General features: G+C 46.1%; 1 protein-coding gene across 1 annotated transcript in view; it reads right to left on the bottom strand.

Moving 5' to 3' along the window:
- The window catches only part of NDUFA10 (NADH:ubiquinone oxidoreductase subunit A10), a 39,724-nt gene that overhangs the window by 11,306 nt on the left and 15,755 nt on the right, over positions 1-12,663 (bottom strand). Inside the window, exons 8-9 of the mRNA XM_075934070.1 lie at positions 8,901-8,986; positions 2,065-2,173 (exon numbers count right to left, since the gene is read on the bottom strand). Coding sequence (XP_075790185.1) covers positions 2,065-2,173; positions 8,901-8,986 — 195 coding nt within the window. The remainder of the gene's footprint in view (positions 1-2,064; positions 2,174-8,900; positions 8,987-12,663) is intronic.

Genomic DNA, 12,663 nt, shown 5'->3' with positions numbered 1-12,663 from the left:
GAGGAAGGAGGGAACCGTTGGGTCACATATGCAGGAAGGGAGGGAAAGAGAAAAAAAAAGCCAGTAGTTGAAGCCCAGATCCATTATTTGGGTAGGAATCCTTCGAGACCATCCCTGCGAGAAGGGTCATGACTATCATTTAAACATACAGGTCCCTACATTTATTCTGCCTTTCTTGATTGGCAACTGGGAGAGACTCTGTGTGAAGGTGAGCTTCCGGTTTTCCTTTCTAGAAGGGTACACAGATCCTTCCATCGTCTCTGAGAAGCGGGTCACGCCACGTGAAAGCCAACTTCCAGCCCTTGTCGTGTTGCCGAAGGCACATAACGGAGCACTGGAAAAGGTGCAAGGCATGCATGCAGAACGGGTTCTGCTTCTAAACAAAAATCATCATAACTCTTGGAACAAACGGACTTAGTCACCAAGTCCAAAGGTTCAGATACATGCGGGAAGTGATGCCAAAAGCTCCCATAAAAGTGTTTAATTCTGGAAATACTTTCTCTTCAAACACAGAAAGCCATCAATAGACTTGAACTTATGTAACAGCAGGAAACCTTACGCTATTCTAATGCCATTTCCAAGTTGGAGAGAGTGCTTTTGAAGAGAGCTCTCAGAAGATGTGGAACTGTATGAACCCCGAGCATCTTTCTCTACTGCCAGATCTGTACATACCGGGTAGAAGCACAGCAGGTGTAATATTGATTGGAAATTCTACACCCAATGCATACATTCCCCCCCCCCCCCCCCCCCAATAGTTCAGTCTCCAACTGGGTCTCAAATACAAGAATTTTCCATGTTAAATTACACATCTCACACCTGATTTTTTTTTTTTTGCTTGTGCACTAATTAAAATGTCTCGACTCTGCAGATCATAGTTTACTACAACTTCCAAATTATGTTCCTTCGACTTATCTGCCTCCGTTTCCCCAAACAGTCAAAGGGGAAAATGTTCCCATGCAGTTTAAAAATCTATAGCCCCCACCATTAGCTGGCTGTTGAATCTATACCAACGGTGGGAATTGACATTACCAAGTACAGCAGAAATCGGGCAGCATACCTTGAAGAGCAGGCGATCCTATTTTTCACCGAGTTTGGCAAGACCTCATGCAGACCACACCTCAGATTGAGTGAATCAAGGCAGAGAGCTAATTTCAAGCGATTATCTCCAGAACTAGAAAGGCTGGCAGCTAATTAACACTTGGTTTGGGAGTCTCTGGGCCTGTCTACATTGAAATTAGATGTGGGCCAGCTGACTCCAGCTTGTAGGGCTCAGGCTAAGGGAACCCTGACAGGTCCTAGAGCCCTGAGCACAAATGTCTACACCTCAATCAGCCCCTTAGATCTGAGCCCTGTGAGCCCGCGTTAGCTGCCACAAGCCAGACCTGGGATTTTAATGGCAAAGCAGACATGTATGTGGGCTGCAGGAAGGGGAGCACACACTTACAGAAACAGGATTAACAGACACATTTCACAGAAGCAATGAAACGTTCACACCCTCGGCGCCTACTTCTCAAAAGCAACAAATACTTCCTAGCTGTTTCAAAAAAGGTGTTTCGATGGGCCTCCAATTCTCTCGCTGGGCTTCAAGAAGTATCTTCTATTTATCAGAGGGCAGAAAGATTAACCCAACAGCGAGGGGGCATATTTATTTTTTTAGTGCAAATTTAGAGAGAGGAAAAAAAAGAATCAGCTTACCCATCTAACGATTTGCTCCATTATTTCCGCTAAATAGGAGCTGGGTTTTAAGAAAAGCTGGGGTCTATGCAACACTAGCATATGACAGGAGACCCCATTCCTGGAAAGACATCACATACTATGCATAAAATTGACATAACGGTATGGTTGGAGCCGCGCTGGTCCCGGGATACTAGGGAGACCATGAGGGAGGCGACAGCTTTTACTGAATCAATTTCTGCTGGTGAGAAAGAAGCTTTTGAGCTACTCGGCGCTCTTTATGCGTGGGCTCAAGCCTTTGCAGGGTTGGAGTCCTCATCATGTCTTCTCTGTTTCCCCAAACCTTTCCCGTCCCTGTCCACATTTTCATCCCCTCCAACCATTTCTTACCGATTTGTATTCGTAATACAGTTTATCAAATTCATGGCCGCCAATCGTGACTTCTGGGATGTAGAGAGGGACCGTTGTAAGGTTCACCACTTGATGTTTGTCCTGCACACTAAAGAAAGAATAAAAACACAGTTATGTACACCCTTGGAAATAATTCAATCAACTTGGAAATTCAGAGATGTCGGAAGACTGAAATGGGTTAATAATCTGGATACAGAGGACAAGAAAAATCATTAATTCTGGCAATGCAAATACAAAAAATGGATTTTTAGACTTAGGATTCTCTTTTGGTAATACTAATACGAATGCATGAACAGCCTACTTCTCACACCTTTCCCTACCCGATTTCAGTCTGGCCCTTTTCCCATTTGGCCTTCATTTGAAAGGAAGGCTAATTCTTCTAATAGTAGCTCTATAGTCACTGGAAGTCTGATGTGTCAGGAAGCTACAGCTACTTGCTCCCATGAAACATTTCAATTTTGTAACTCAGTAATAGATATAAATAAAACAGATGGAATTTTTGTACTCCATTAGTGTTTTGCAAACCGTGTTCATGCGCTAGCATTTCATTTCCAGGGAAGGATGCTCTTCTCATCAATATTCATCTCTATTTCCCTCTTTAGCGAAATGAGCAAATCATGCCTCTGTCGCGGATAAAATTTGAGCTTCATATTGTTTCTTTTGGTAATCCAGTTTACTTCAATTATGTAGATCAAGTTGAGCCCAGCTAATGAAACCAGTAAATAGAGCTCTTACGCGTGTTTTCTCCTAAATGTATTCAAAATCATTTAATACATTCTCACTTCTTAAGGTCTCAAGAACAGGTGAAGAAATAGGTCTTCTCTTCCATTACGAGGCCATAAACATGTAGTGTCTAAATTCTAGTACTTGTTCAGTAACAGTTTATATGAAAAGATTTTAAATGCACCTGGCAACATGTCAGTGATCCATGTGAGCAAATATTCAACAGAAGGGACAGAAACAGCCACACAACACCTGCTTTAATTACTGGTAGTCTCCAAACCCCTTAACGAGTGGGATCTGAGGCTAAGATATGAGCAACACGGCCAATGTGTAGAGGGTGTTGCTACCATTCTTCACAGCAAGACTCAGAGCCCTGTGTGGTGCTACAGTGTTCCTTAGGAAAAACAACCACCAATGGTCTGGTGGTTTATAGACTAACAAAACAGGTAGCTGGGATCATGAGATTTTGTGGGCATAGCCCACTTCTCTGGTCATCTGTGCCCATCAAAGCTCATGATCCCATCTACCTGTTTTGTTAGTCTATAAAGTGCTACCAGACCATTTGTTGTTGTTTTTTCTGTAACAGACTAACTCGGCTACCCCCTGAAGCTAGTGTTCCTTAGGTTAGCTCAAATGAGGTGAGCTAATTCTTCCCTTGCCATAACATCTTGTGGAGAAAGACTGGAGGTCGTGGGAAAGAGAAAACAACCAGAGGGGAAAGCAGAATTACAATGGCCAAGCACAGCAGTTATGTTTCTGCATGATCCACAACCTCAATTGCCCAATGGGGATGGATTGCACCTCGTATTCACAACCTAAACACCCCTGTCCTAATCTTGGTGCAAAACATGCCTTGTGAGGTCCCATTCGAAAACTAACTGCTCACTGGTCAATAATTTGATGAAAGGTGGGTAGCAACATTATATACAATGTTATGAGTTCTCCCTGAATGACGGTGGTAGCACAAAGACAAACCAATGAAACTTCAGTCACACAGGTCTTAAAGAAATTTGTGTTTATCTCAATTTACACATAAATTGTAAACACGGTCCTCAGGTAGCGCTAGGCAGAAGACAAGGCACATCTGCATTTCAGCAAACAGGTGAGAAGAAAGACTACAACCAGACACCACACCACTGCTTTTACTGTTTGAATGAATTGTAACTAAGCATAGCACAATGTATTTCAAAGGGTGGCTACTAGAAAAGTGAGGGGCAAAATGCCACAACTTTTCTCCCGATGCCCTCTCTTTTTACACCAAAGACGGCCAAAACAAAATTATCGGTTGGAATTTGGGAGCAGACGAGACTGGACTTCAACCTGAACCAAGTTTGGGAAGTTTAGAAAGCATTTTCATCTCGATTTTCTTGTAACCTATTCTGATTGTAATCCTTTTACTGGTACTCACTTAAAATCTCTTTATAGCTCAACTAGAAGATTGATCTGGCGCTGCTCCGGTTATTTGTTGTTTGGATAATACAATGAAAACGTCCCTGCTCCATATAAATCATTGCTGTAGGGTGGGACTGGGGGGAGGGTTCAGTAGCAGTTCAGTAGTAGTTCTGGGGAAAAGGACCATCCCAGCCATCTCTCACCAGAGCAGCTTGGGGCCAGGTGAGAAGCGCCGCTCCACGGCGGCTGCAGGCACAGCTAAGGGAGGGGCGCAAGTCCTCCAGCTGGGGCAGGTCCAGAAGTTACTGACTTTTGGGCAGAGTTGGTTTGGCTTTTGGAATGTCCTATCTCAAAAAATTTACTATGCCCAGAAAATGGAGAGTGCATCTTGGGGATACAGAAAACACCACTGGTTTGAGTGCTATCTATATCCATACTTTGTCATGCTTTTCAATACGTGCTCCAGGGGATTCAAAAGTTGTGAAGTTGAAACCATTGTAAGACATGTATTGTATTAATGTCATAAAAATAAATTCACATTGTACAGTACCCTCTTACCAGATTCCTATGTCACATTGCATCGTAAGAGATATATCAAACATTTGCCAAATAGACAAGTGAACCCCAAAGAGAACAAAAAAATAAAATGTTAGGTGTTAGATTCATGCTTATCTCCCCAAAATTCCTATCTGCAACGTTAACCCTCAGCATTACATGCAACACATAGGAACAGCATTTCAGCTGGAAACATGCTTTTCAAGTGGAGGGTGTCCCTTTATCAGAATCTGCATGGGAACATTCAGAGACCCTGGCTGTGCCATTCGTGATTTTGTTGCAGCTCAGCTGTGATCAGTCTGGAGATAAGCAGCAACCCCCACAAAAAGGGACACTCTGTGGAAACACTCAGCACACTCAAAATCCCTAACATTGATCTGAAGCACTTCAGAAGCTGCTAGAACAGCCCAAGTATTTTGATGAAAAAGGTTATGCACAGATGAACAGTGCCCCCTCTGTGAAATCTGAGGAACACACAGCAGTGACGGCATCGCAACAGACAACGAATTCGCATTTCAGTGGTACACACCGAGACACAAACACAGCCGTGCTTCTGATTTTTCGGGAGCGTCCTTTTGCTAGCATCCGAAGGAGCAAACATGGTGCAGAAAAGGGTGACTCAGTTACAGTGATTCCAGTTAACCATTTGCATTACAGCAGTGCTCCCAGAGCTCAAATCAGAGCCCAGATGTGCTCCATGGTATTTAGAACACAGGCGAACACGGTCCCTACCCCACGAGTTAGCTAATTCATAACCCAATACCACCCCAACTGGTTGGCAAGTTAAGATGTAAACCTACTTGCCGCTCTCTTACAGATAATTCAGTGTGGTTTTAATGTTCTCTAGCAACCTCAATGTCATTCCAAGATCAGAAAATGAAAAGAAATGGACAGAAAAAGTAGAAAGAAGCAATTAAAAAAAAATAAAAATAAACGCCAATCTGGCAGAGTTAGGATGAAATAAGGTCAAAGAAATTCTCTGACTGCTGAAAAGCGGTGTTTCATACTAGTGGCTAGAAAACAGTGGTTATCCCTTAATCAGAGATCTTTTTTCCCTTCCAATTTTGTATATGTGGGCAAGAGAGGACTGTTTTTTTTGAGAACAGGGTTGGGGGTTTCTAACCCTACCTGCAGACTGGTGAAAACCAGAGGAGCTCTGGGTGTAACAAAGCAGGCAGATTTCCAAAGCCAGGACCATCCCCAAGTTACAAGCCAGGTAAGTTTAGTGCAAGTCACAGCCTAGTCACGGGCAACAAAAATACACAGCCTGCGACCTGTCTGAGACTTGTACTATAGACCCTTAATCAGTAGGGACTAATGGGATGTAACGTACCTACTGAAGCATTTGTCACTATGACGCTGGGTGGATATGCATGGGCCATATTCAGCATTTCCTAGCGGTCTGCAGCTGGCCCGCCCCACGCAGGAGCCCTCAAACAAAAGAAAGCTAGTTGCCTCCAACATCACTCAGCTGGCAGCACAAACGTTTGCGAGGAGACGATAAATTGGCATTGCAAACAGGAAGTGCCACACTCTCCATGCAGCTGTAGTCACAACGTATACCGGAGTGACGGAAACAGGCAGTCTTTAGAGACACCGGCTGAGGGAGTGATACTCCTTTGTCTGCCCCAGCTTGGGCTAGCGCCGCGTGCTCTAGAAGGAGCTAGGCATTAGCTCCATTCAGAAGCTGCAGTGAGCGTGGAATCCAGCAGCCCACGTGTTAAATGAGGATGTCACTGTGAGCCCACAGCATGGGGAGAGCACTTCAGGCCCACTGATTTCTGGCATTTCAAGGTGTTAGCGCTGCCCTAAGTGGCCTGGGAGCCGCCCGCTTGAGAAACAAACGGTCTGAGTTTCAGGCCCCCCTGCATTTAAGTTAATGGCAGGGAGCCGAGAACAGGCATCTCTCAAGTTACATCCAAGGCTCATGCTGCTGTACACAAAAGGGAATGAATTCGGAGGGACTGATCATGAGGCGTAATTATAAAATGCACCGTGCTGTACTGAGAGTTAACTGCATGGGCAGGAGTACATGGGGGTGTTGCCTGCCACAGGAAGGGCCAGCATGTCCTATAGCCTCTGTCCGTGTCCGTGGACCCCTGGTGGGCTGCAGTGGTATGGCAGGGGGTCCGCGGAAAGTTGGGAGCTGAGAGGCTCCGTGCCGGCAGCCAGTCCGCGCTGCTCCCCGAGTGGGCCGAGGGGCGTGCAGACTGCAGGCACAGCTATATTGCTGGGGGCGGGGGTCTGTAACATTTTTAAATCGGAAGGGGATTCGGAAGGGGGTCTGCTGGAAAAGGTTGGGAGCCACTGGCCTAGGTCACTCCACACAGAAGGAGACTTTACCGTAACAACTTAGCCACTTGAACGTCCACATGGGGGCAGCATGTGCACAAACATGGACGGCACCTCGCAGGGCGCAAATCTTTCTGTAAGTAATGGTAAGTCACACCTAAGCAGGGCTTGTGCGCCTGTGGCAGGCTCCTGGAGCTGTGCTGGGAGCAACCCTCAGGCGTTTCCCTCTGGGCACTCCGGAAAGGAGCATGCTAGGAGTTACAGGAGGGAATGGGTTCAGGGGCACTGGGGACTAGAGCAGTACAAACGACTGCATTGTTCATTATATTACAGATCTGAAAACAACCGAATTTCAAAGTGTTGTGGGCAGAACTTTCAATCATTTCGGCACAGAATTCACCAAGGCGTCAGCCGCTTTGTTCAAGGGAGGCAAATAATCACCCCCCGAAAGGCGTACTCATGCCTAGCACAGCCCTGCCGGGGCACCGCTAGGTCAGTCAATGGAAGGCACAGCCAGAGTCCCATCAAGCTAGATCAGAGAGGGGCAAACTGCGGGCCGTGGGTTGCATCCAACGCAGCAGACACTTCAGTGTGGCCCCCAAGCTCCTACTAGGGAGCAGGCTCAGGATAGCCTTGCCGGGAGGAGCCAGTCCAAGCCCTGGGCAAAGCAGCCAGCCCCCAGTCCAATGCTCTGGAAGACCAAAGTTAGTGAGCAAAACTGCTAATCCCCCCAGCACCTGGGCCCTGGCTCTCTTAGGGCAAACGGAACCTCCAGACAGCCAACTGCAGCTGTCAAGTACTCTCTGGGCTAGCACCAACATCCCCCGGCTACCGAAGAGCTTACTGTAGATGTTCACTGACAATCTAGCCCAAAAAACACGGCCCTCGCTGGCTGACTGGTTCAGTAAACTCTTCTGGATTCTCCCTCTATTGAGCCAATTAAAGAAAAGCCCTTTAAAAAAATGTCCAGAAACAGCAATAGTCTGAAATCTTTGACTAATGGCGTGTGAATGCTACAAAACCTGCTATAGAGCTTGATTAAGATTAATGAAGGTTCCTAATTTATTTCCTGGAAAGATAGTACTGGTAGAGTAACTGTGTTCCTGTCAGCCACCCCAACTGTCACAAGCTGCAATCCTTCCCCTACATTCCCTTTAGCTTCCTTCTTGTTCTTGCTCTCCCTGAGCAGTAGAGACCTGAAAGCAGAATTGGAAGGGTGTGCCAGAGCCTAAAAGGGGATTCCCTTCCCTTCCCCTCCCCACCTTTAAGACTGGCTCCATTATAATTTAACAGGAAGCTTTGGCATGCTGTCATCTCCCAACAAAAGGGGACAGTGAAAGATACAGGGTAGCTAACTGCACACGACAACATCGGATTTTTAATTCTTTCAGCTCTCAGCTTGATACAGCTACTGTTTGGGGGCAGGAGGAATGACAAGGAGGTAACTTGCACATCAAACACAATTTTCCAAAGCTCAAAAAGCCACTGTGCATGGCAAAACTCTTATATTATCAAATAGCCACGCAGTTCTATGGTTTGGGGACTGACTAATGGGATAGGGAGCTCTCATTTATGGGTCTCTGGTTGAAACCAGCTCAAGTTGGAAGTAACCCAAAAGCTACAACCATCTGATGTCCAGCGTTCTAAAAGCTGGTGGTCCCCAGACCAGATTAGTGGCAACTATCCAGCTCACAAAAGCTTATCTAGACCACAGAAATCTGCTATCCGTGTATCCATCGTTCATCAGAGATAAACACAGTCTAGGAGCAAATACAGGTTGTTGTTTTTAAAAGGTTCAAGACAATAAATGTTGCCCTTTGACAACAACACTGAATTGGATTAGGAATACTTACTAAAGCCTCAAGTAATGAAAACTAACATCGTTTTGTTCCAGCCAAGGTCCCTTGTCGAACTTCAGATACTCAATATCTTCAATGACCTGGAAGAGGGGGACACATCACAAGAGTTCATCAAAACTTCTATCTTCAGTCAAAAAAAATAAAAGTCAATCAAGCAAACCAACAAAGCCATCCCCACCATTTGTGCAATGTCGCTACACCGATTATTTTCAGGAATAAAGGCATTACGCAAGAGGGTTTTTCTTGCGCAAGAAGGGGCAGTGTAGACAGCTCCTTCTGGCACGAGAGCCTCTTCTGCAAAAATGGCGGCTCATTAGGTATGCAAATGAGGCTCGGCAATATTCCACACAACCTCATTTGCATATTTCTCGCGCAAGAAGCCACGAGTGTAGACATAGCCTTTAGGTAATAAAGAGCCTCTTGTAACAAACAATTCTACCTTGATCCTCACGTTGACTAGGACCAAGAGTTACTTTACACAAGTCTGACTAAATGAATGTTCATCATTTGACTTTGAACACCGCAATGAACTTTTACCATTTAGCTGATGTAAACTCATAAACAGAGATGTGTGATAGTCTCAAAACATTACATTATCTGCAGGGGGTGAGAAGGAACTGGGGCAGTTATTTGAGGCCACCCTTAACGAGCTACAGGCAGGGCCACACGACAAAGGAAATGAGTCCTGCGCTTATGGGGACCACTAGGTGAGTTTTTCAAATGCGCACGCCTGAGTGGACTACACCTCTGCAGCCCTTCGAAGAACCACCTTTGTATCCCGACCATTTCCAGCAATCGGCTCTTGCTCAGGGATCCCCCGGCCGTAGAACCAAAGCTGTGAATGGTTCTGCACTATTGTAGAAAGCCTGCATTGTGTAGATATTCTGCCTGCCCCCCAGCCTGCGCTTTACTGCCAAGCCAGCGCCACTTACGAACTGTCATTTTTTGTAACGTTTTGCTCCTTATATGAACTCATGGAGCACGAACCTTCGCATTATATAACTGCCTGCGTTTTGCTGTCTTTGATTGCGCTAAATATTGCTTGGGGACTGGTGACAAAAAATGTAAGACAAGTTGTTTAAATGCCCCTTCCTTATTTTTGAATTTTCAATTCCAAACACTCAACTTAGATCCCATATGTTCCACTTAAGAAGCGTGAAAGCAATTATTTTTTCATGCCGAGGTAACTCTTTAATCACTGCCATGGAATGGCTGGCGAAAGAGCATCACATTAAGGTCTAAGAACATCATGAATCAGCATGTGTGAAAACAATCAATAGTCCACTCATTTGTATGTACTCAACTGACTGCAGGAAAGAGCATTTTATCTGCAGCATCTGATCCGTATCGCCTCACTGTGTTACTCCGGCTGGGTGACGGTGTGCATGTGAATGTACTTTTGTGCATAGGATCTGAGGCTTGCAAATGATTTTGTCCATCAGCTTTTAAGGAAAATTTCACTCTAATGGGAAAAACTCATAAGGGAAACCATAGCACAAGTTCCTTCTAAGCAGAATATACACCCATGTTTGTGGTTCCTACCTGGCATCTAATCTGATCAGGTCAATGCTTTTCTTGCAGTCTATGACTGCAAATAATAAATTCCTACTCTACTTCAGACTTGCTCAAACCCAAATTAAGCACAGGTATGAGATGGGTCATAAATACATTCCCTGGATATGTACCGTAATGGCGTAATATCGTTGGCCTGGAAGAATATCTGTTTGAGCAATAAGAGCATTAGACTAATTGAAACCCCAATTTACAGAATTACAATAAAACCATCAGCAATGGCATTTGCTAAAAGTTACCAGGAAGGAGTGGAAGGGAAGAAAAAAAAATAGTTTTTTCCTCCTAAATCCTCTCCATTTTCCCTATGCAGCATGTGACTGCCCCCATCTCCAGCCCTACAACCTGGGATCATCTTTTGATTCCTCCCACCCCTTCCCACACATCCAGGCCCTGTCAAATCTTGCTGTACCTTCCTCCACATCATATTGCAAATCCAACTGTTCCTTTCATTAGCACTCTGATGAGTTCCGCTCTTCTTTATTTCAGCCATCCTCCCTCGCATCTGCCGTCCACAGCATCTCTCCCGAGTGCACCCAAGCTCAAGTTCTGAGCATGTTATTCCCTGCCTACTGAGCTGACCACATTGCGAGCCACCCTGAATCGCTCCCCTGCCCCTCACCTCCCATTTAAGACCTTTTCCTTTAGAACCATACACGAATCTGCTCACTTCTCATTCTCCAGCCCCACATCCACTTTGCTACCCTCATCTCAATGCTACCTCCTTTCTGCTGCCCGGTGCGTGCTCTCCACACTGTGGCTTGCTGAGTAATCACCTTCTCCTTCATCAAAGCTCTTATGAAGTTGGATATTAGGAAAAACGATTTCCCTAGGAGGGTGGTGAAGCAATGGGATGAGTTCTCTAGGGAGGGGGTGGAACCTCCATCCCCAGAGGTGTTTAAGTCTTGGCTACACAAAGCCCTGGCTAGGTTGATTTAGTTGGGATTGGTCCTGCCTTGGGCAGGGGGCTGAACCTGATGACTCCTGAGGTCTCTTCCAGCTCTATGATTCTATAAGACTCATTTCTTTTGTGGCACCCGCAGGAAGCAAGTTTTCGTAAGAACCATTTAAGCTACCATCTCCTGTGTGCTTCCCAGCATGTTCATTTTACTAATTTAGACTGTAAGATATTTAGGGCAAGGGCTGACTCATTTCTGTTCCTTGAAGCATGTTAGCAACCCTTTAGAAACTGTTTTAGGGTATGTCTACACTACAAAGTTAATTCGAACTAACAGACGTTAGTTCGAATTAACTTTGATAGGCGCTAAACAGGCAAACCGCTAGTTCGAACTTAATTCGAACAAGTGGAGTGCTTAATTCGAACTAGGTAAACCTCATTCTACGGGGACTAACGCCTTGTTCGAATTAAGTAGTTCGAATTAAGGGCTGTGTAGCCACTTAATTCGAACTAGTGGGAGGCTAGCCCTCCCCAGCTTTCCCTGGTGGCCACTCTGGGCACCACCAGGGAAACTTGTCTGCCCCCCCTCCCAGCCCCAGAGCCCTTAAAGGGGCACGGTCTGGCTACGGTGCCCCTGCCAGGTGCAAGCCTGCCAGCAGACCCTGCACCAGGCATGGCACGAACCAGCCACCCGCTGCCACCCAGCCCTCCGCCTCTTCCTGGGATCAGGCTGGCGGCTCCCGGGAGCCTGCCCAGGTCCGCAAGAGGCGGGCGCCCACCTGGTCTAGTGCGGACATCGTAGACCTCATTCACGACCTCCGCACTAGGCACAGGAAAGTGGCTGTCTAGGGCAGGATAGCTGCCAGCCTAGCCACCCAGGAGCAGGTTTGCATGAAAATCAGGGTGGTCCAGTGAGACCCCCGAGCCTCAGCCCTGAGCTTAGAATGGCCGTACTGGGTCAGACCAAAGGTCCATCTAGCCCAGTAGCCTGTCTGCCAACAGCGGCCAACACTAGGGACCCTGGAGGGGATGGACCGAAGACAATGACCAAGCCATTTGTCTCGTGCCATCCATCTCCAGACTTCCACAAACAGAGGCCAGGGACACCATTTTTACCCCCTGGCCAATACCACTCCATGGACCCAACCTCCATGAATTTATCTAGCTTCTCTTTAAACTCTGTTCTAGTTCTAGCCTTCACAGCCTCCTGCAGCAAGGAGTTCCACAGGTGCACTATTTGCTTTGTGAAGAAGAACTTTCTGTTATTAGTTTGAAGCCTGCTACCCATTC

The sequence above is a fragment of the Pelodiscus sinensis genome, chromosome 7 (assembly GCF_049634645.1).
Source record: "Pelodiscus sinensis isolate JC-2024 chromosome 7, ASM4963464v1, whole genome shotgun sequence".
Classification (NCBI taxonomy): Eukaryota; Metazoa; Chordata; order Testudines; family Trionychidae; genus Pelodiscus; species Pelodiscus sinensis.
The sequence above is the reverse complement of the archived record's forward strand: the minus strand, read 5'-3'. Positions and strand labels throughout refer to the sequence as shown.